This window comes from Octopus bimaculoides, chromosome 2 (genome assembly GCF_046866305.1).
Source record: "Octopus bimaculoides isolate indiv1 chromosome 2, ASM4686630v1, whole genome shotgun sequence".
In the NCBI taxonomy this organism is placed as follows: Eukaryota; Metazoa; Mollusca; class Cephalopoda; order Octopoda; family Octopodidae; genus Octopus; species Octopus bimaculoides.
The window spans coordinates 50,348,343-50,372,618 of NC_142929.1; the positions used below are offsets into that span (position 1 = coordinate 50,348,343).

At 36.3% G+C, this 24,276-nt stretch overlaps 1 protein-coding gene across 2 annotated transcripts in view; it reads right to left on the bottom strand.

The window, feature by feature from the left end:
* The window catches only part of LOC106873657 (katanin-interacting protein), a 509,583-nt gene that overhangs the window by 404,476 nt on the left and 80,831 nt on the right, over window positions 1-24,276 (bottom strand). For both annotated transcript variants that reach the window (XM_089344962.1, XM_089344970.1), the window contains exons 15-17: window positions 20,572-20,700; window positions 18,781-19,396; window positions 2,759-2,840 (exon numbers count right to left, since the gene is read on the bottom strand). In XM_089344962.1, coding sequence (XP_089201088.1) covers window positions 2,759-2,840; window positions 18,781-19,396; window positions 20,572-20,700 — 827 coding nt within the window. The remainder of the gene's footprint in view (window positions 1-2,758; window positions 2,841-18,780; window positions 19,397-20,571; window positions 20,701-24,276) is intronic.

Here is a 24,276-nt window from a genome sequence, read left to right on the forward strand (position 1 = left end):
TTTCTCGGAGACCAGACATGTTTTTACAGAAGTTTGGAAATAAAGGATACCACTTGCATAACAATGACCCTCATTTACAACTATCACATGATGTCAAGACATAGAGACAGTAACACACACACACCTATCTATCTATCTATATCATATATATGTAATAATAATAATAGGGATAAAATCCAAAATTACAGGTAAAAACTCAATTAAAATCAATTCAATAAAAATTAAAATAAGTTTCACGGTATAAAATGTATATAAATATATAGTTTTAGGGAAAAGAACCAAGGTTCATGAACTCATCGATGAAAATCCAAAGTCACATATAGAAAAATTAATAATTAAAAGCACAATAAATAAGTATAATATAATACAAAGTAAATATCATAAGATAAAGATAATAAAATGACTACACGTGTTTCATAACCAATTTTCAAATAGAAAGAAAATTCAAATCAATTAAAATCGATAAAAAATATCAAAAATCAATTCTATTCAAAAATATAGCTAATCTTCAGGTCAAAATACAACAATAATAATAATAAATGAATGTATATATCAACCAACAATAAATAACAAATGAATGTGTATAAAATACTTATTATATAAAGAAAGAAAAATATTATTAAAAATATCAAAATAATAAACATTCCATAATCAACCCTACATCCATTATAATATATATACACACAGAGGTTTCTGTAAGTTTCTGTCTACCAAACCCACTTACAAAGCTTTAGTTGGCCTGGAGATATAACAGAAAACACTTGCCCAAAGTGCCCTGCAGTGGGACTGAACCTAAAACCATATATTGAAGAAGAAAACTTCATACCACACAGCAATGCCTGTATCAACTGCCAAATCTGCCTCTACAAATGCCAAAACAAACTCACAATATCATAATTGGAATATAGTATTTGTTTTTGGATTTGCACTTAACTAATAAAGGATTATTTAATCTGAGACTGTTGCAACTGAAGAATTACATAACTGAATAATCAGTTTAGCTTCCTAGAAATAAAAAGAAAATCACACTTAAATTCACTTTTCATCTATGATTTGGCTACTGAGGGCAATCAGGTCAGAGAGGTGTGAGGAAAATAGATGTTAGCTGTTTAGCATTCAGGTTACTCTGTCAAGTGCAATTGCTTATTTATCCACATGGTTTTAAATTATTAGGCATTATCTTCTTGCTTTCAGATTTCAATGATGTGATTATTTAACTTTAGAACAACATTGTAAGGTAGGGGAGAGGCAGAATATGGCTGGTTTGGACATAAAACAGGTAGAATATTTGGGCTGGGTATGGCTGGTTTAAACCTTTTAGCATTCCCATTATTCTGTCAAAAGTAATGTTTATTTCAGCGTATTGTTTTGAATTAATCATGCATTTTCTTGTAGCTATGAGATTTTGATGATGTGATTGTTAATTTTTGAGAATGACATTGTAGGGCAGGTGTGAGAAACCACACCTGGCCAGTTTGAACATAAAACAAGTAAGATATTTTGGCCGGATATGGCCAGCTTAAATGCTAAAGAGTTAAATACTAAACGGTTAAATCAATATCTTTAGCAGATTTTGTGGGTTTCTAGATGAATCTATTTCATTTTTTTCAATTCGCTACATTGGTTGAATATTGTTATTTTTATTCTTCCTTTGTTTTTTGTTTTTTTCATCCTTTAACGTGCCTAAACTAGAAGAGTTACTTGTTATATTTTATTTATAGTATAAGAAATCAATCTTTGGCTTGAAAAAGCCTGATTAAACAAATTCAAAGAGGTTAAAAAAAAAAATCAAAGTATTTAGATTTATAAAGCAGTATAGCACTTTACTGAAATCAATAAATATTGATACCATTTGAGAAAGCTAGCAATAACTTTTGACAAGGTTTGAGGTCAATATTTTCGATTAGAATAATATTTGCTTGTTTATTCATTTTTACATTAGTTTTTCCATGGTAGCATGGGTTAGACAAATATATTATTGAAGCTTTAACAGCCAAATACCCTTCCTGTTGCTAACCCTTACCTTTCTTTTTCTCAAGTAAGGGAACTCTTATTCCACACAGCTTTGAAAGCACAATGCTAATGGATGATTTGTCATCAGGGGAAATGACAACAACATCACCGTTTGTAGAACACTGATTTTTAAAGAAATATCAACACTCACAAAACGATTTGCGTGCGTGCATGTGTGTGTGTGAAATTTCTTTCCTGAGGCTATGAAAAACATACACTTTCTGAAGGTGGCATGCAGTAGGACTGAACTCAAAGTTACATGTTCAGGAGGTATGCACCTTGGGCAAGTGTCTTCTGGTTCAGTCCCAGAAGAGTTTTCTACACTAGCCCCAAGCCAACCAATGCTGTGAAAGTGAATTAAGTAGACAGAAATTGTGAGCTCATCATATATATATGTGCAATTATAAACATATATATATATTTACACATATATACATATAAAGATATACAGATAAATAGATAGATGTGTTTCTGTGTCTTTATGCTTGCCCCCCCGCCCCCACCACCACCACACCACATGCCAACCAGTGTTGGTTTGTTTACATTTGGTAGTTCAACAAAAGAGACCAATAAAATTAGTGTCAGGCGTAAGATTAAGTATTAAGGTCAATTTGTTTGACTAAACCCTTTAGGGTGGTGCCTCAGCATAGCTACAGTTCAATGAATGAAATATATAAAACAAAATGATAAATTGCAAAAATAAGTACAACAAAAACAAAACAAAAATATGTATTAAACAGCATACTTCTTTCCAGTAATTCTGGTTGCATCAGATACTGTATCAAGGTTGGCTGTGTTTCGATGAGTTCGGGGTGACACTGGTACACCTTAAACGATAAAATATTACCAAATTCAAACAAAAATTTTAAAAACAACAACAATAATAATAATAATTATGATTTCAAATTTTTGCCATAGGGGCAGCTTGTGGGAGGAGATTAAGTTGATTACATCGACCCCAATGTTTCACTGGTACTTAATTTATCAACCCCAAAAGGATGAAAGGCAAGGTTGACCTTGGCGAAGTTTGAACTCAGAGATTAGCGACGGGCGAAATACCGCTAAGTATTTTGTCCACCATGCTAAGAATTCTGCTAGCTCACTGCAACAACAATAAAAATAATGATGATGATGATGATGATGATGATGATGGTGGTGGTGGTGGTGGTGGTGGTGATGATGATGATGATGATGATGATGATGATGATGATGATGATAATAATAATAAGGAAGGAAGGAAGGAAGGCAAAAAATAGACATATACAATCCTCTTAAGTACCAGATACCCTGACTATGGAAAACAAAGAAGAGGAAGATAAAGCCAATTGCTGTTGGGTCCTCATCATTTAATGTCTGTTTGTCTATATTGGCATGTGATGATGGTTTCATAGGATCTGGTGTACAACAGAGCTGCATTATGCTCTATGTCAGCTTGGACATGGTTTCTACAGCTGTATGCCCTCCCTGATGCCAGCTGCTTCACAGTGTGCACTGGGTGCTTTTTTCTTTGCCACCAGCACTAGTGGGTTTGCCAAGTAACTTGGCAATATTTGGATGAAGATATGGGGCCAACCGATGTTCATTTATCTCCTGGTGAGAATCATGATCATGGTCCCCAACACACAGAAATGTAAAGGGAACAGGCCCAACTTATGGGTAGTAAGAGCTCTGCAATCTTGGATGACAACCTTACTAGAGATGGTGTCTCAATAAAAATACCGGTTGGTGATTAACCTTAAAACACAAACCTCAAAGTTGAGTGAAAATGTCTAAAACAAATGTATCGAGTAATGGTGTTAATGAGGCTGGAACAAAAGGTGAAAGCCTTTCACCTGGCAAGTTTCCTGTGGTTGAGCAGTGTAGGCTCAGTCATCATTCAGAGACTGCTTATACACAAAGTCAGAGGCAAAGAAGGTAAGATAAGGAAGCAAACCAAATGGTAATTGAATGCTGGATCAGGAGTGAACCCAGTAGAAAAGGACTTCGATAATGAATGAAAGCAAAATGGAATGAAATAGGACTCTTCAAAATAAGTGAGTAACAGTTAGCCAACCAGGCAAGAGAAGTAAGAGCAAAAGGGTAGTTAACAGACATGAAAATTGAAGAGATAAAAAAAGAAATTAGAAAATAGAAATAATACTTTGCCAACAAATAACGTATCCAGCGAGGACAGAGAAATGAATGGCAGGAGTGAAGATGTAGAGCAAAGTGTAAATGTAAATGCATTCTAAGCAAATGAGGCAGAAGTAATGGGAAGAGTTTCATCACAAGATGACCAACAAGACATAGTGAGGATGCTGTGCCAATATATTAGAGAAGACCAGGATCAAGCACCCACCAATCTGAAGTACATTGATCAACGCAAGCTCAAAGTTGAAATAGAAAAGATAGATTCAGTCCTTGAGCTATTCCAGGCGTGAATTATAACTGAAACTAACAAAATTATTTGGGCTGCAGTATGGCATAGGTTGCTGTAGATAGAGTTGGATATAAAAGAAGAGAACAAACAGAATGTAAAGAACCATACTGGTATATATTTGTGAGAAACAAAGTTAAAAAGACATTTAGGACAAGTTGATTGATTGAGTAGAGGGGAATTGGAGAATGAAAGCATAAGAATAATGCTGGAAAGAACATATAGAATAAGAGATAAAGGTAGTAGCAATCAAAGCAAATCTGAAAAGATATGACAATCAAACAAAACAATTCAGGCAAAACAGATTGTTTGAAGCAAATCAGAAGAAAATGTTTCAGGAACTAGATGGGCAATTACACGCAACAATGATATCAGATGCAGAGGAAAGCAGAGCATTCTGGAGAGGGATCTGGGACCAAGCTGTAGAGCATAATGATAAAGTGGAGTGGCTGCATGAAATCCAAGATAGGTTAAGAAATATAGAAGGTCAAGAAGATATAAAAATAACTCAGAAATGATAAGAAAGCAGTTTAAAAAATTCCCAAATTGGAAGAGCCCAGGGTTGGATGAAGTCCAAGGTTATTGGATGAAGAAGCTGAGAGGGCTCCATGAAAGGATAGCAAAACAGCTAACTGAGTTCTTGCAGAAGGCACAGTACCCAGCTAGATGAGAAATGGAAAGATATTGCTATGTACCAAGGATACTGAAAAGAGAAATGTGGCATCTAACTTTCAACCAATAACATGTCTTCTGCTAATGTGGAAACTAATGTCAGGTGCTTTGGCAGGTGAACTGTATAAATACTTAGAAAAAAGTGGGCTACTACCTACTGAAGAGAAAGGGTGCCAAAAGAGGAGCCAGGGAACAAAATATCAGCTCTTAATCGATAATCTAATTATCAGAAACTGCAAGAGAAGACACACAAATCCGAGCATGGCATAGGTTGACTATTGAAAAGCATATGATATGATAACTCATTTCTGGATAATAAGAACAATGAAAGTGTATGGAGTAGCAGAAAACATGAGAAGTCTTATATGGAACAGTATGAAATGGTGGAGAACGGAATTGATAGTAGGGAATCAAGTATTAGGAGAGGCGAAAATCAAGAGAAGAATCTTCCAAGGGGACAGTGTGTCCCCACTGATCTTTGTGCTGGGAACGATCCCCTTGAGTGGAATACTACAAAAAACAAAGTTGGGAAGAGGTAAGGGTAAACTGAACCATTTGCTATTCAAAGACAACTTGAAGTTATTCACAAAAGAGGTAAAACTGGACAGCGTCGTCCAGTCTGTGTGAATTTTCTTCAATTAAGATGGAGTTTGGGCTCTCAAACTGTGCTGCAATGGGGATGAGATGAGGAAAGCTTGTCAGGACAGAAGGCATAGGGTTACCAAGTGGTGAAATGATGAAGGCAATTCAACCTCAATCCAGCTATAAATACCTGGGAATACTTGAGGCAGATGGAATTAAACACGACGACATGAAGGAAAGAGAAAAAGAGAATACCTGTGGCAAGTGAGAAAGATACTAGCTTCAAAGCTGAATGCCAAAAACATAATTTTGGCAATAAACTTGTGCGCAGTTTCAGTAATTCAGTATGGTGCTGGACTCCTGAAGTGGACAGAAGAGCTGAAGGAGATGGACAGAAAGTCAAGAAAGCTCCAAACAATACATAGAGCCCATCGTCCACATGCAGACACTGATTGCCTATACATGAAGAAAACAAATGGAGGAAGAGGACTGATAACTGTGGAAGACTGTGTACATATTGAACTCAAGAGCTTAACTAGATACCTAGCCCAAAGTAAGGAAGCCTTGCTAGTGTCAGTTAGGAAAAAAAAGGAAAAACAAAGGAAGTACAAAAAGGACATGAAGAATTATGCAACAAGGGACTACACAATCAATTCCATGTAGCCACAACAGAAGTTGTTGGAAAAAATAGGTGGGAGTGGCTGAAGAAAGGAACACTAAAAAAAACAAACGAGAACACGATACTGGCAGCGCAAAACCAAGCTCTGGCCACAAACTGGATGGTCAACCTTTGGAATGAGCAAATGTTTCTACTGTGCCACATCTGTAATAGAATGAGTGGATGAAACTATTGGCCATATCACAAACAAATGCCCTAGACTTGCCCAAAACCACTACAAGATGTGGCGACACAATCAGGTAGTGAAAGTGCTACACTGGAACCGGTGCAAAAAGTGGGGGGTGGCTAGAGAGAAGCAAGATGTGGTATGAGAACAAACCACAGAGAGTGGTGGAGTTGGAGACAAGCAAAATCCTCTAGGATTTCTCAATCCAGACAGATCAGGTGCTAGAGCATAACAGACCAGACTTAGTGGTGATCAACAAAATGCACCACTTATGCTATATAGTTGATGTTGCATGCCCCCTTTCACCCATGAATAGTCAAGAAGGAAGGCAAAAAAATATATAAATACAACCCTCTTAAGTATGAAATAGCCCAGCTATGGAAAATGAAGTAGGTGAAGATGGTGCAAATTAATGTTGGGTTCTTGGGGATAGTATCAGAAAGCATCAAGAGGAATTTAAAGGAAATTCTAATAGAGTGCCCAGTAGAACTGTTACAAAAGGTTTGCCTCCTTGGTATGGCCAAAATAATCAGGAAAGTATTAGATAGCTGAAAAGAACAGATAGCAAGGTACCATAGGCTGCAGGTAGCAAGCCCACTATGCATACAAGACTCCAGGAGTTCGAACAAAACCTGTGATAATAAGAAATAATAATAATACTAACAATAATGATTCTTCGCACTTTAAGCACAAAGCCCGATATCTTGGGGGAGTGGGCTAGTCAATTACATTGACCCCAGTGCTTTACATATGTTATTGACCCTAAAAATCTGAAAGGTACAGTCAACCTTGGTGGAATTTGAACTCAGAATGTAAAACTAGAAGAAATGCGACTAAGCATTTTGCCGCCATACTAACGTTTCTGCCAACTCAAATTTTCAACAAAAATTAATAAAACTTTAATAACAAGAGCACTCAGAGAGCGCAAACCTCCGCCAAGGCAACACCAATGTCCTCTCAACGTTTAGCCGGAGATAATTTTTAATATGAGAATATCTGAAATAAACTTGACTGCTCTCACAAAAAAGAATACTAAAAATGAATGCGACCGCTTTCAAAAATTAAGTAAAAAAAAATAGGAAAAATAATCCAGAATTCTTGTCCAGTACTAGATCAATCCCAAAATCTAATCAGTTCATGCTAGTCATGAGACCAAACATCCCTGCAAGTTTCATCTGAATCCATCTTGAGATATCTTGACCACGGACAAGCAAACAAACAAACTTGACAGAAAATAATACATTTAAAGCAACAATTTTTAAGGATCAAATCAATATGCTGTCCAACAATACTTGAAAACATTCAATCATCTTCTTCAGCATTGATAAAATAATTACTGAATAATGAACTGAAGTGACTATTTTCTTTCACTTGAGTTTAATAAAATAAATATCTTTTATATAGTGATAACAAGTCAATAGACTTTTGAGACCCACATTGGTCATGAATGACCATGAGACTGCACCTAGAAACTTCCCCTTAGAGGTAGAAGCCTGGGCAAGGTTGTTTGTGGAAGACCAGCAGTCAACCATGCATACCAGTTTCTCCTCAAGACAAAAGCTGATACCGCTTGGCACCAGTGACATCCCAACTCATTTCTACAGCTGAGTGAACTGGTGCAATGTGAAATAAATGTCTTGCTCAAGAACACAACAAAGAGCAAGGTCTGGGAACTGAACTCACAATGCTCTAAGCACTGAGCCAAGCATCTTCACAAGTCAATAGACTATTCCACCTTTGATATATTGATAATGGGTCAACGGACTGTTCTACCTTCCTGAAAAGAGGCTTGTACATTGGCAAAAAATGGAAGTAATAAAGTTATAAAATTTTTTAAAGAAACAAGTAAATAAAATTATAATTTAAATCAAATTGTTGAAATCCATTTCCTTTGCATGAATTGTGAATTATATTTCCTGTCTGTACATGTCATCAAAAATGGAAATGTTGAAAAGTCAGAAATTAGAAAGTGTAGATATATCGTGATTACATAAAAAAAAAAAAGAAAAAGTGTGCATGATGACGTGTTATTCTGACATAATACAGCACCATCGATAACTGGAATCTTTTCTAAGGTATCAAAATTTAAAAAAAAAAAACATTAAGATATTCTAATTATATGAAACAGGTACAGTAGAATATCATTATGAAGTTGAGTTATTTTTTAACTGTTTTTTACATGCTTTCTCTCAATGCAGTTACGAAGGGAGGTATTATATGAAGTAAGATGGGGGGGGGGGAGCCTCAGTCAGATTATTGTTAGGCAAGGATCATCATCATCATCATCGTCGTCGTCATCATCTCCATAACAACTGTTACCACAGCCATCACCACCATCATCTAGAATGGGTTGTACAGTTTGTTACAGTCTGAGTCATTTCTTAAAGGAGTTACTGCTCCTAAAAACTGGTACTCTTTCATGGAACCTTGTGTATCTGAGTTTCTTGAATAGGCACATTGTATCTGCAGACCTCAAAAGTTGACTAAATACAAGGGTGTCCAACCATAAAACACTGCAATAAAAAGTCTAGCAAGGAGAAGCAGATATATCAAAAATGACAATGACAATAGTGATGATAAGATGAGATTTTAATCTAAGATTTAAATCTGAAGGCATGAACAGAGGTACTTTAAGAAAGTTTGGTAGAGAAAGGGTTAAAGTAGTCTCATCTAAATATCTGTTTTATATCATTGTCATCATTATTTTAATGTTCACATTTCTATGTTTGCATGGGTCAGGGAGTTTATTGAGGCAGATTTTTTACAACCAAATGCTCTTCCTGTCGCCAACCCTCATCTGTTTCCAAGTGAGATAATATTTTTCTCATGGCCAGCTATGTTCTCACAGAAAACTGAAACTGAATGACACTATATGTATGAGTAACTATCATTTGCAACTATCACATGATGTCAAGATAAGGGGACACAAAAATACATTCACACGCAATATATACATGAGAGAGAGAGAGAGAGAGAGAGAGAGAGAGAGAGAGTGTGTGTGTGTGTGTGTGTGTGTGTGTGTGTGCATGCATATATACATCATGTTGAACTGTTAATCTCTACACATTTCTTTTCTCACTCTGTTTCTTTTTTTGTTCTCTCTCTCAATGTTTTTCCTCTTAACCATTTCTGTCGAAGAGCATAGGCTCAAAATGTCAAAGACTTTTCCATTCTTCCCAAGTGACAAACAAATACTGGGTTCTCTTGCTTCTGTGGCATGGTACAGAGTCTTGTTGTCAGACATAAGGTCTTCCAGCAGCTACCTTCTTGACCCAGGGCAGGACTACCTCCTCCAGGCCCTTTATGTAGGCCTCTGTACTGAATGTGAGGCCATGTGGGAAGATGAATGGAGGTATAACATCACCATCACTAGTGATCACTCCAAACATCATGATGTTGACTGTATGTTTGAATTTTATTACTCTCAGTAAATGTTTTGGGGACAAGGTAAGCCAACAGATGTTCTGTGTGTTCACCATCTGATCCTGGCAGAAATCTTTCTTGTCTGAGAATAATCAAAGCCTGTTTGGCTGGAGGGGAGAATAATCAAAGCATGTTTGGTTGATAACTGATGAAGAATTGGAGCCCTACTGTATCTATCTCCCATCTGATTGTACACTCAGTATACTTACACATTTTTTATCTGTCGTTTATTTACAATGCATTTTTTTTTTATATATATGAAGTAATAGAACACAATACACCTCAATTTTTATTAATGGTAAGTGTTATATATCTGCGACTCTATTCTTGCCTTCACTCTTTCTCCTTTTCTATCTCTTGCCTCTTACTTCTATTTCTAGTCTTCCCACTTTCCCTTTTTTTTCTCTCTCTCTCTCAACCTCTCGCATCTGTATCCTTTCTCCTTTTCCCCCCTTCACTCCTTCACTTATTTTCTCTCTGTCACTCTCTCTTCCTCTCCCTTGCACTCTTTCTCCTCTACCTGCTGCTGACACATAACCCATGGCCAGCTTTCCTTTCATTCTCTCCCTTTTACACAATGGTTACGTACTGACTGATCAGATAATTTCCCTGTGTCCTATTTGCTGTTTACTGTATCCTTTAGGATTTCTTCTAAATGTTACCCACAATTCTTGTCTTTTTGGCCCTAAGGCTGTATTTTGTGCATTTCCCATTTATTTCATCTTTGTCCATCAGCTTAAGTTATATTTATTTTTACTTTTGTATGGCCATTCTGTGTTGTTTTGTTTGCTTGAGGCCCTACATTCTTCATGGCTTTTGCAGGCACCGCCAGCATGGGAAGTTCTCAGTTTTATCATTAATGGTGCAAAACTGAGTATTACCATTTGGTTGATAACTGATGAAGAATTAGGGACCCTCTGTATCTGTCTCCTATCCAGTTGCACATGCTGTATACATATACCTTTTTAATCTGTCGTTTAATTACAATGCATTTTTTCATTTTTAAGTGACAGTCCACAACACACCCCAACTATTATTAACAGTAAGTTTTATATATATATAAATACACACACACATACACATACACACATGTATATATATATATATATATATATATATATATATATATATACATGTATATATAAAAGCAAAGTAGTTGGTGTGTTTACATCCCCATAACTTAGCGGTTCAGCAAAAGAGACTGATAGAATAAGTACTAGGCTTACAAAGAATAAGTCCTGGGGTCAATTTGTTCTACTAAAGGCAGTGCTCCAGCACGGCCACAGTCAAATGACTGAATCAAATAAAAAGAATAAAAGAATATATAAATATATATATATACACACACACACACACACACACACACACACACAACGAGTTCCTAGGTTTCATTAACTGAATCCACTCACAAGGTTTAGTCGGCCCAGAACTACCAAAGGTGCTGTGCAGTATGACTAAACTTGAAACTATGTGGTTAAGGAGCAAACTTCTTACCACATAACTATGCCTGCACTTTGTGTGTGTGCGTGTGTGTGTGTGTGTGTGTGTGTGTGTGTGTGGTGTTTTTTATCCCTTATAAACTATGTGAACAACAGTCAAAAATATTTTCATTTCATGTTTAAAACTGCTAGAATAACGGAAAACATTAAAATTAAATATTTCTGATTCTGTGCTGGAATGAAACTCATGTTTCTTGTTGAAATAATTGATAACCTAAAACATTTCATTTGTCTTGACATGAAATTTTATGAGCCATGGCATATTTAGAAATATACAAAATTAAAAAAGAAAAAAAAAAGATTATTTTCATGTAGTTCACGACTGCTACAGAATATGATAATAAAATGTAGACAGGTGAGGAATTATTTCTTTTAAATCAAAATACTTTCTGTTATTGTTTTTGTTATTGTTATTTTGCCAAGACCATCCTGTCATTTCAGACATACTCTGTTTCAAACTACATTATCCATTATGTCCTTCTTTTCTTACAGACAGCAAGGTGTGGTTTTAGGGAGATTTGGTTGCTATTTTTAGCAGATTGAGCGACCATATAGAGCAGTGATTTTTAACCCTTTTTTTTTTTTTGTAGCACCCATTTGTAAGCAGTAGTTATGCCTAGCACCTACCTAAGTGGCAAGTGAGGTATCATGACTAAACTAACTTGACATCAATGTTGATTTATAAATTTTATTCTAAAAATGGACTGTATGAGCTTTTAACAGTTAAACGATAAAAAATTATTAAAGACAAAAATTGTTAACTTAATTAATACATTGCAAGTTATATAACATCAAAAATTAATCAATGCAAGAAATATAACATTAAAAATTAATTATTCTTGTTCAAACATGTCTTTTGAAAGGATATATACTTATCTCTCACTTTATTTTAATACCTTTTAAATGTTTTATCATGTAAAATATAATTACTACAGTAGATAAAATTTAGTGTGTTAATTATGTTACTTCACTGGCCCCTGACTGCCCCTTGAGGACAAGCACTTCCTTTAACATGCCCAGTGCCTCTTTGGGGACAGTAGGAGCCACGTTGAGAACATCTGATGTAGAGGTTCTCTAATTAGTGTGTGGTATGTCTACATAGGGATAGGTTAGGCTGTTGGGACTGCAGTCTTAAGCACATGAGTTCAATTCTCTTACCAGGCAGCACACTGAGTTCTTGAGCAAGGCATGTCATTTCACATTATTCTACAGAAAATGAAGTACATCTGCTACAGAGTGGCACCTCACAGACTACTAACCCAAAACCATGCAAATGCCAGATGCCACTAGTCCACCATGGCTATGGCATACCAGATGATAGTTGATGATGTATATGTAGGCAAATAATATACTTTCTATTATAGGCACAAGGCCTGAAATGTTTGCAGGAGAGGGAAAGTTGATTACATTTCCCCAGTGCACAACTGGTACTTATTTCATCAATCCTGAAAAGATGAAAGGCTAAGTCAAACTTGGTGGAATTTGAGGCAGATAATATAGGTGGGATATAGGAACAGGTATGGTTGTGGTAAGAAGTTTGCTTCCCAAGCAGAAGGTTCTGAATTCAGTTTAGTCCCACTGTGTGGCACCTTGGGCATATACAAACACACATGTAAATCAATAGGGTTATAATTATACATAATGAAATATCATGTAGGATATCATTTCTTTTACGTAGTTTTGCTTACTGAATATCACTTTTATTTTCGAGCATGTAAAACTATCTGGATATTAAAAAATCAAAGGCTACCAGTGGAAATTGAACTCACATCACTTGTAGACATAACAGGCATTCTACCATTGGACCAAAGCAACCCTCCAGATTTCACTATCCATTACGTGTGCTAAGAAAAGACTTAGTTCAAGTTCTCCCAAAACTCAATAAATTCTTATGATGTCAACATCACCATCATCATTTAATATCTGTTTTCCATGCTGACTCCATACTGGCATGGGCTGGATGGTTTGACAGGAGCTGTCCAGGCTCCATTTGTCTGTTTTGGTATGGTTTCTACAGCTGGGTACCCTTGCTAAAGCCAAGCACTTTACAGAGCATGTTGGGTACTTTTTATAGGGAACTAGAAGCATACAATTCTCAATAGCAAGAGTAATGTATACAGACATTCAAAGAATTCCTTTGGTTCAACAGGAATTACAAGAGACATGGGTTCAAGTTCAATGGGTGACCTTTGCCTTTTTTCTATCTAAAACAAGTTTTTCAGTCCAATCTGCACGTGCTGTTATTTATAGATTTATTTAAGTTTCAAGATCCACTGTTCCACAAAAAACAAAAAGGATGATTTCACATTCTCTCAAAAGCTTATAAATTCCTATTCATTATCAATGGTTTACTGCAAATCTTCAACAAAGTTGTATTTTGGATTGGTCAAAATTTGAAAAGTATAATCTATCAAAACCATGATCTTTTGCCATATCTCTGCAAATCTCAATTTTCTAAGATCTGATCTAACTATCTTGGCCTTTCTCACATGTCAGCCAATCTTTGCTATTCTTTGGAAATTGCATGCAGCATCTCTAACAATAAAATCTTCATGTTTGTATCATTTACGTTTTCTTTATAGATAAGTCAACCTATCTCTAAACTTTACATGTCACACATTCAACTGCAAGATTCAATACTAATTATATATAAACAGTAGTACATGAAACTAAACACTGATACATGAATATGAAGATAAACAACAGATGAATCAATATCTCTTGTTGCTCCAGAACAAGAAATAAATGGATCATGCCACCAAAAGGTTTAACTGTAACAGACTATTTAACATCTATCTTTTAATCAAACTATTTCTTCTAGGAATGGCTGCATATTTTCTCATAGTCATAAGGTTAAAAAGTTGTCTTTACAGCTACATCATTCCAGGTCTGATTCAATTGCTCAGTAACATAGGCAAATGTCAACTGCTATTGCCTCAGGTGAACCAAAGACTTCCAAATGAAATATTGTACATAGAAACTATACAGAAATCTGTCAGACAGTATATATACTATATATATACTTATATATATAAATATATATATACATATATATATATACATAATACAAATAATATGTGAATATATGCATATATACGTGCATGTATATACATACCTACATCTACATGTATATATAGATGCATATCTAAGTTTTAACTTTATTTATATATATATATATATATATATATATATATATATATATATATATATATATACTTTTATTCTTTAATTTGTTTCAGTTACTTGACTGCCACCCATGCTGGAGCACCACTTTAAAGGGTTTTAGTTGAAGAAATCAACTTAGTACTTATTCTATCGGTCTCCTTTACTGAACTGATAAATTATGGGGACATAAATGCACCAACACCAGTTGGGAAGTGATGGTGGTGGGGACAAACACACACACACACACGCAAATACATACACACACATATATGTATATACAAAACTGACTTCCTTCCATTTCCATCTACCAAATCCATTCACAAGGCTTTGGTTGGCCCAAGGCTATAGTAGAAGACATTTGCCCAAGGTGCCATGTAGTGGGACTGAACTTGCAACCATGTGGTTGGTAAACAAGCTTCTTACCATACAGCCATATGTATGCATATATATATAGTGAATCGTCCACTCTGCTGGGTGGTTAGGAAGGGCATCCAACCATGCCAAAACAGACACAGAAGTCGGGTGGAATCTTCTGCCTGGTCAGCTCCAGTCAAACCGTCCAGCCTGTTTCAGCATGGAAAAGCGAGCATTAAACGATGACGATGATGAATCAAAGAGAACGTTGGGGTCAGAAGATCAAGGAAGGTGCATCATCGCCACCACCACCACCACCATCATCATCATTTAATGTGCATGTTTTATACTGGCATGGTGTACATGATTTGATAGGCACTAATGAGTACACCTATGTCTGTTTTGGCATGGTCTCTATAGTTGGATGCCCTTTCTAATGCTAACCAATTTCCAGTGTGTGCTAGGTGCAGTTTTTAGTGACACCAAAACTAATGAGGTCATCATGCATGAGGTCACCGTGCAGCCTACAAGTCTAAGATCCCCCTTCAAATGAGTGGGGATACAGTACCCTTTTTGATTTAAAAAAAAAAAATTTTATGTGAAAATAAAAAAAAAAATTAATAGGAAAACGGTGACAACTATAGAAATTGAATAGGGCTGATGAGTGGCTAATGACACATATGAGTTAGAGGTGATGACTGACAGTGCAGAAAAATTGTGAAGAACAGTAGAATAATAATAATAATAATAATTAATGATGATGATGATGATGATGATGATGATGATGATGATGGTCTAAAATTTTTCCAAAAGGGTAGCAGTTTTGGGGGGAGGGGATGAGTCATTTACATCAACCCCAGCGTTCAACCAGTACTTATTTTTATCAACCCTGAAAGGATGAAAGGTAAAGTTGAGCTCAGTAGAATTTGAACTCAGAACATAACGACAGGCAAAATACTGCTGAGCATTTCATCCAACATGCTAATGATTCTGCCGGCTCACCACCTCAGTAATAATAATAATAATAATAATAATAATAATGAGACAGTGGGCAGGAGAAGAATGAAAGATATGAGACAGAGAGAGAGAGAGGAAGGAGACACCATGCAGATAGGTAAGTTGTAAGGGTGTGGTGTAATTACAGTGAAGCAGGGGAGAGATTATGAGATATATGGTGGTGGAGGGGAGATAATTTGGTGACTCAGGAGAGTGATCAATGTATAAGAATGGCAGAGAAGACAGTATTAGGAACAAGGGCATGGATATCAGGTGACATGGTTCTGTGTGAGTAAGGGAAAAGATGGTGAAGTATACAGTTGTTCTGTTCACATTTAATAACAGCAGCAGATTAGTGCAGTTAGAGAGAAATAATGGATGGTGGGTATGTCTCAAGGAGGAAACTGAGTAAGGGGACTCATTTATATATATTCTTTAATTCTTTTATTCTTCTATGCATTTCAGCCCAAAGGCCATGGCCATGCAGGAGCACCACCTTTTGCATGGCTATTTTTATGTGGTTGGCTTTTGATGAAGAAGGGACTTTGATATTGCTACCCTTTTCTAAGTTTTTTGCTCTAAGACTTCGGTCATCTAAGACACTGGAAAACAGGAAGTAAAGCTGTGTATGTATATATATATATATATATATATATATATATACACACGCACACATTCACACATTCTGCTTCCAGAATCTCAGTTTCTCCAAGATGGACAAAGATAATAATGACTTATAATATAAGTGTGTGTCTGTGTGCATGTACAGTCTGTATGTCTTGGCATTTTGCTGCTTACGAAATTAATAAAACATGTACAAAGGTATCGATAGAGGAAGAGGAAGAGGAGAAGCAGAAGGAGGATAAGTAAAAGGAGGAGAAGCAGAAGGAGGAGAAGCAGAAGGAGGAGAAGTAAAAGGAGGAGAAGCAGGAGGAGGGGAAACAGGCAGAGGAGAAGCAGGAGGAGGAGAAGCAGAAGAAGGAGGGGAAGCAGAAGAAGGAGGGGAAGCAGGAGGAGGAAAAGCAGGAGGAGGAGAAGCACGAGGAGGAGGGGAAGCAAGAGGAGGAGGAGAAGCAGGAGAAGCAGGAGAAAGAGGAGAAGCAGAAGCAGGAGGAGGAGGATGAGGAGGAGGTGACAATGATGAAGAACCTTATTATTAAAGTACCCAAAGGTGGCAAACTGGTACAATCACTAGCGTGCTCCACACAATGCTAAGTAGCATTTCTTCTGGCCTCAGAGTTCAAGTTCAACCAAGACTGACCTAGCCATTCATCTTGGGTCAATAAAATAAGTACTAGTCAAGCATCAGGGTCGGCATAATCAGCTAGTGCCCTCTCACCAAATTTCAGGCCTCGTGTCTATAGTAGAAAGAATTATTAAAGTATTCCAACTAGCTACATCTGACTATTGTACTTTCCCCTTTACAAAACTAACGTTGTGCTTAGACAAATTAATGGACTATCTTTCAGTTGATTAACTCATTACATTGTGGCCATGATGTAGCAACTGCTTTGAAGGATTTTTAGTCAGGCATTGTTTCTAGGATAATTTTAAAGCCTGGTACTAATTTTGGTGGTCTTTCAGTACTAAAGCCTGGTACTAATTTTGGTGGTCTCAGACTGCTAAGTTAAGGGACATAGACAACATTATTTAACATCCATTGTTCATGCTAGCATGTACTGGACAGTTTAACCAGAGCTGGCAATCTAGGAAGCTGCACCAGGTTCTAGTCTGATTTGGCAAGGTTTTTTCAGCTGGATGCCCTTCCTAACACCAGTAACTTTACAAAGTTTGCAGGGTGTTTTTACATGACACCATGCAGGTGCTTTTATGTGGCACCGCACAGGTGTTTTTACATGGCACCTAACTGGCGCTTTTACGTGACACTGTACAGGCACTTTTACATGACACTTTTACAAGACTTTAGCAGGTCAATCCTCTCCACCAATGGGACCAGACTTAACACTTCTGTTGTAGAGCACAGGCCTTCTCAAGTACAGCAATGCACCAGGCATCCTGGTCCTCTGTCATTTCAACAGAAAGGTTCAGCATCCTGAGGCCATGGTGCCACTGTTAAAACAGAAATACATACAGACACATAAAATCACACACATACACACTCTAGGCTTCCACAAAATTTCCATCTACCTATTTCCCTCAGAGGACACTTGTGGGCTCAAGGTTATATGTAACAGAAGGTACATGGTTGAGGTACCGAACAACAGAACTGAACCCAAGACCACATTGTTGTGAAGCAAACTTCTTAACTACACAGCTGTGCCTGTACCCATGAGTCTATCATTGGTGCTTACTTTATTCACACTTCTTCAAAAGATTAAAAATGCCAACTTTGGCTGGAATTGAACTCAAAATCATTAGGCAACAAAGTCCACACTGATAAGTATCAAGTTCTACCCTTAAGCATATACTCTATTTCTATTATAATTCTCTCTTACACAATCGTATATTATAACAGAGAAGCAGATCTCCATCTGTCTGTCCGTCACAAGATATATGTGAAGGAGCAGAAGAAGGGGAGGAATCAAAAGTGAGGATAACTCTTGTCACAACACATATTAAGAAGGAGAAGAGAAAAAGTTGCCGAGAGAGAAATACAGAGAGACAGAGAGTTAGTGTGTGTGATAGAGATAGATAGATAGATAGATAGATTGTTGTTATCATAGTAACTAATGAGGCTTTCACTATATAACAGTCTATTGAGACAAGGTATGTACATGATCAACAAATATTTTTACTGACAGCCAAGCAATAGATAAAGACCTATGGAAGTATTAAAAGTTGTTATTTTACTTACCATTTGCTGAAGTATTGTCAAGAGGTAATTTTTGTGAATGTTTTGGAGAAGAATTTTGATCATTTTCAGAAAATAGCACATCCCAAGGGTCTTTTTGGTTGGAAATTTTCAATTTAGGTCGGGGAGAACAGGTTTTCCTTGACGGACATGGAGATTTACTTTTCGCAGAGCTAGGTTTTTTTGATGTGAGGAGTGAAAAACTGAGATCTTTGCTGTCGTCAATAACTTCTCCATGAGAATTAGTTAAAGGAAGGTTATGTTTTCTGGAAACAGGATGACCAGCACTGAGTGGGGGTGATAAAGGAGAAAGTGAAATGGATCTCTTTCTACCACGTGACGGACATCGAGAATTAGGCGCTGAAGAGGCAGTGTCTCTTTTGCGTAAGGTTTTGGCTAAATCACTGTCAATAGAGTTATGCCTCGTTAGATTATTATTGTTGCTTAGTGTTAATGGTTCCAGAGAAGGTGAAGAGGAACGATTATTAGAAGAGACACCTAATTCAATAGAGGTGCTAAAATCAAAGATATGATTGCCACAACCTTTGTCAACACTCCCACTATACAATAATTTGTCATTGATGAAAACTTTAATGAGATTCACACCAATGTTGAGGTCCTGACAAAAGAAGAAAAGTAATTACGTCTTAATAACTTTTTTCAGATGGAAAATACAAAATAAAAATTTAACTAAAATTAAATTTCCAGTTAACGAAAAAAAAAGTATTCAAGTATTTTTCTAGAATTCTTATTTAAATTATTTAGCACAAAATTATTCACAATATTTTAATTATAAAACCAACATTTATAAACCAGCATTTACAAATCCATTGTGCAACTATGGAATAAACTGAATGCCAAACAAGATTATTGAGATTTTCATTATGACAAAAATACTTAATACATAAATGACAGTAAAATAAATAAATGTTTGCAGCACACATTTAGCTTATTAATAAAGTTGATTTAGCAAGCAGAATCGCAATTACAGGAAGAAATACATAAGATTAGAAAACAGTGAAGTGTCAATGGTTAACCAATTTCTGAAACTTGCCTTGAAGCTCTGTGGCTTAAATAGGTTTAGAGTGAACTGTAAATGGATGTTCATCTCACTGTTTAGGTAATCAAATATAGAGTACAGCATTGCTGAGGAAACATACATACATGTGTGTATGTATATGTCAAGATGTGTGTCCATTGCGAGATCAACCCTTTAAAAACATAGTTACAATGCACTCTTCATATATACACAAGCATGCTTGTAGTAAATGTATATCCTTTTATTTGTTTCAGTCATTTGACTGGGGCCATGCTGGAGCACCGCCTTTAGTCAAACAAATTGCCGCCAGGACTTATTCGTTCTAAGCCTAGTACTTATTCTATCGGTCTCTTTTGCCAAACTGGGATGTAAACACACCAAAATTGTCAAGCGATGTGGGGGGGACAAACACAGACACACAAACGTATACATATATATATAATCTTAATTCTTCATTTCAACATGTATATCAGATTTACTAAATGCTTTCCTTAAAATATATATTTTCTTTTCAGAAAATAAAATAAAATATTGAGAAACATCCATATAAAATAAGTACATTCCATATGTAACAATACAATAAAATAAACTGCCTTCTCAAAGGATTTATATCTCAAAAATAAATCAGATAGCTACCACGCAATAAGTAACTTTGCCAACAACAATGCTTGCTTCATTCACGTATGAGTGAACTGACATTGAACCATTCTTGGCTTCATTAATGCATAAGCTATCACAAAGTGAGAAATACTTACTTTCAAACTGTGATTGTAATTCCATAACTTGATTTTTGACAAATTCTTTTCAGCCAAAGGGTGTATTGTGATCATAACTGGGGCTGTATCACTTCTGTCACAACTCCACATATTTTTCAGTTTACTTGTCTGCAATGATATACATACAGATATTCACACACTTGATTCTATACACACACACACACACACATATATATATGAGTAATGGAGAAACAGACAGACAGATAAAGATAAACAGGTGAACATGTACACATAGTGATAGATAGAGAAACAGAGAGGTAGATAAATGACGATAGACAGGTAAATATTTGTAAAGATATATATATACATCATCAGTAAATTATAACTCCGAAAGAGAAGAACGCTCTAAATAATTGAGTAGTAGAGTATCAAGATAAAGATAGTCATGGCCAGATCAAAAGTCGAGAGTCGCAGATGAACATACCTCACAGCAAGAGGTGCAAATGAGGGTAGTGACATGAAACTCCATTCCTCACCAAGCGCCACATATTAGATGAGGCTCTCAGTAATAACAGCATAGCAAAACACCGGTGCACCAGCATGGCCACAGCTCTGAGCTGAAACTACAAATGTATATATATATATATATATATATATATATATATATATATATTCTCAAAATAGTATCAGCTCGATGCAAGTCCTTAGTGAGTAGTTTTCATTTCAGCGATTTCCTTCTCCTAGGTGGATTGTATTCACTACAACTGGTGAGCACCATCTGCCCTTGACTATAATGGATGACTGTTGACTCTCCTGAGTTCCTCCACCCTTTGATGTTTCTTGTTCTTTATCCTACAGGGTATCCAAAAATCACTCTCCTCCCTAAGCAAGCTCGGTGGAGGGTCATTGGTTTAGTTCCCAATGACCTGACATAGACATACATGTATGATGACGATGATGATAGACTCTCCCACTGAAGAGACACATATACATATATAATTACACACACACACAGAGACAAATATATATATATATATATATATATATATATATATATACACACACATATTTAAAAGCTTTTGTGAAAATTACTTAATACAGTTACAATAATTTTAAAAAAAGATGTTTCAAAACTTATTACCTACTTTAAAAAATAATTCTAAACAATTCCTTTTAAAGTTGTTTAAATCAAAACTTTTTGTAAATAGTTAATGACTTTTAAAAATTCTTATTCTAATTTCAAATATATATGTACATATATACACATACACACACATAAATATATCATTTAACGTCAGTCTTCATTGCATGGTTTCACACGCACACACACACACATATACCTATACCAATGCAATCACACAACTACATATATACTAATACTTATTTCAAAGTAAAATATATATATTTATATTGTACACTGTTCAACTTTCCAGCCTCTGTAGTTTCAACAAAAACCACAAGTTTATTGATCAAACAATCCTGACAATCAATTCTTGGCACTTTTTCACCAAGTTCTAAGAAAGGAGTCTATTCATGCAAGGTGAACATGTTCAAAAGAAAGATTTATTGTGGTAAACTTCAAAATAAATTGAAATATTTGCTGTTTTAAAAAAAAACTACATCTATTTTCTTATCATTCAGAAAAGTAAGTTGGAATTTGATATTTCACAAAAGTTATGATAATATAGTAATTTCACTCTGTATGTGTTTGTCAGTGTGTGTGTGTATGTGCGTGTGTGTGTGTATGTGCGTGTGTGTGTGTATGCAAGTGTGTGAGTATGTGCAAGTATATGGTGTCCATGTGCAAGGCGTGAGTGTGTGTGTGTATGTGCAAGGGAGTGAGTGTGTATGAGTGCAAGTGTATGTATGTGTGTGTGCATGTGTGTGTGTGTGCATGTGTGTGTGTGCATGTGTGTGTGTGCATGTGTGTGTGTGTGTGTGTGTGTGTGGTTGTGCAAATGTGTGTGTGTGTGTGTGTGAGAGAAAGTGTTTGTGTGTGTAGCCACTGTGTGTGTGTGTGCGCATACATGCATGCACGCATGTGTACAAGTGTATGTGCCTGCATGCAAGTACGTGTGTTTGTGTATGAGTGCAAGTGTGTGTATGTGCGTGTGTGGTTGTGCAAATGTGTGTGTATGTGTGAGAGAAAGTGTTTGTTTGTGTATGTGTAAGTGTAAATGTCACTGTGTGTGTGTGTGTGTGTGCATGCATGCATGCATGTGTACAAATGTATGTGCCTGCATGCAAGTATATGTGTGTTTGTGTTTGAATGCAAGTGTGTGTATGTGTAAGTGCAAGTGTGAGCAAGTATCCGTATGTGTATGAGGGGGGATGAGTGTAGTTGTGCATGCATACATGTGACTATGTATATGTGCATGCATACAAGTACATGTATATGTGCACATGTCAGTCTGTGTGTACCTACATGAATAGAGATTTTTATTCACACAAGGCTTTTAGAGGACTCATCTTCTATGGAGAAATAAAAACCTTCCTAGAGTGATGAAGATTTTGTACAAAGCCAATTTCATAGTGATTTGTGTATAATACCAACTTGGCTGGTGTTTTCCTTCTGAATTTATCTAATTTATTGACCAGGTATGGCTGTGTGGTAAGAAGCTCGCTTCCCAACCACATGGTTCCAAGTTCAATCCCATTGCATGACACCTTGGGTAAGTGTCTTCTACTATAGCCTTGGGCCGACCAAAGCATTGTGAGTGGATGTGGTAGATGGAAACTAAAAGAAGCCTGTCGTATATATAAGTATATATTTATACACACACACATACACATATTTGCGTGTTTGTGTCTGTGTTTGTCTCCCAACACCATCACTTGACAACTGACATTAGTGTGTTTATGTCCCAGTAACTTAAGGGTTACAAGGGTTCAACTAGGCTTACAAAGAATAAGTCCTGGGGTCAATTTGTTCAACTAAAACCCCTTAAAGTGGTGCTCCCAAATGACCGCAGTCAAATGACTGAAACAAATAAAAGAATAAGCTAAACTGAAAAGGATCTCTTCTATTTTTCTATCTTTTACTTGTTTCAGTCATTAAACTTGCAGTTATGCTGGGACACAGCCTTGACAGGTTTAATCAAATAAATCAACCTCAGTATTTACTTTTAACATCTGGTATTTATTCCATTGGTCTAATATGCTGAACTGCTATGTCATGGCTACTACGGCTGAGCAGCAAGAAGGAAGTCACTTCTTCAACTAGCCAATATCAAGTGGAGAAAAGAATGGGCCAGTGAGATGGTGGAGAGGTCACTAGCACTTTGGTACACTGTCATATTCTTTAATGAGTCTCAATTTGTTGTATTTTCTGATAGCAGTCAAGTGTGAGTCTGGCAACTCTGTGATCAAGAATTTGATGTGAAAAGATTGCAGCCAACAATGAAACACAGTATACTTCTAGAGGGTAAATTGAAGCAATGGTTGATCAGAGCTGGTGGAGTGTGAGGGAAACACAGACTCAGATATGTGTCCATATTTCAGAAAGGACTCCTTCCAATCTGGTGGAATGATTAAAGAAAACTCTTAATTTATGGAAGCTAAAAAGACCCAAGATTGGTTGAAAGAAAATAGCATTCAAAAGCTTCCATGACCAAGCCAGTCACCAGATAGGAACAACTCTGGGGCATAATGGACAGGACACTTCATAAAACGAACAAGAAAGCATCCTCAAACCCAGATCTTTTGTGATTACTGCATGAAACTTGACAAGAAATTCCTCAAGAG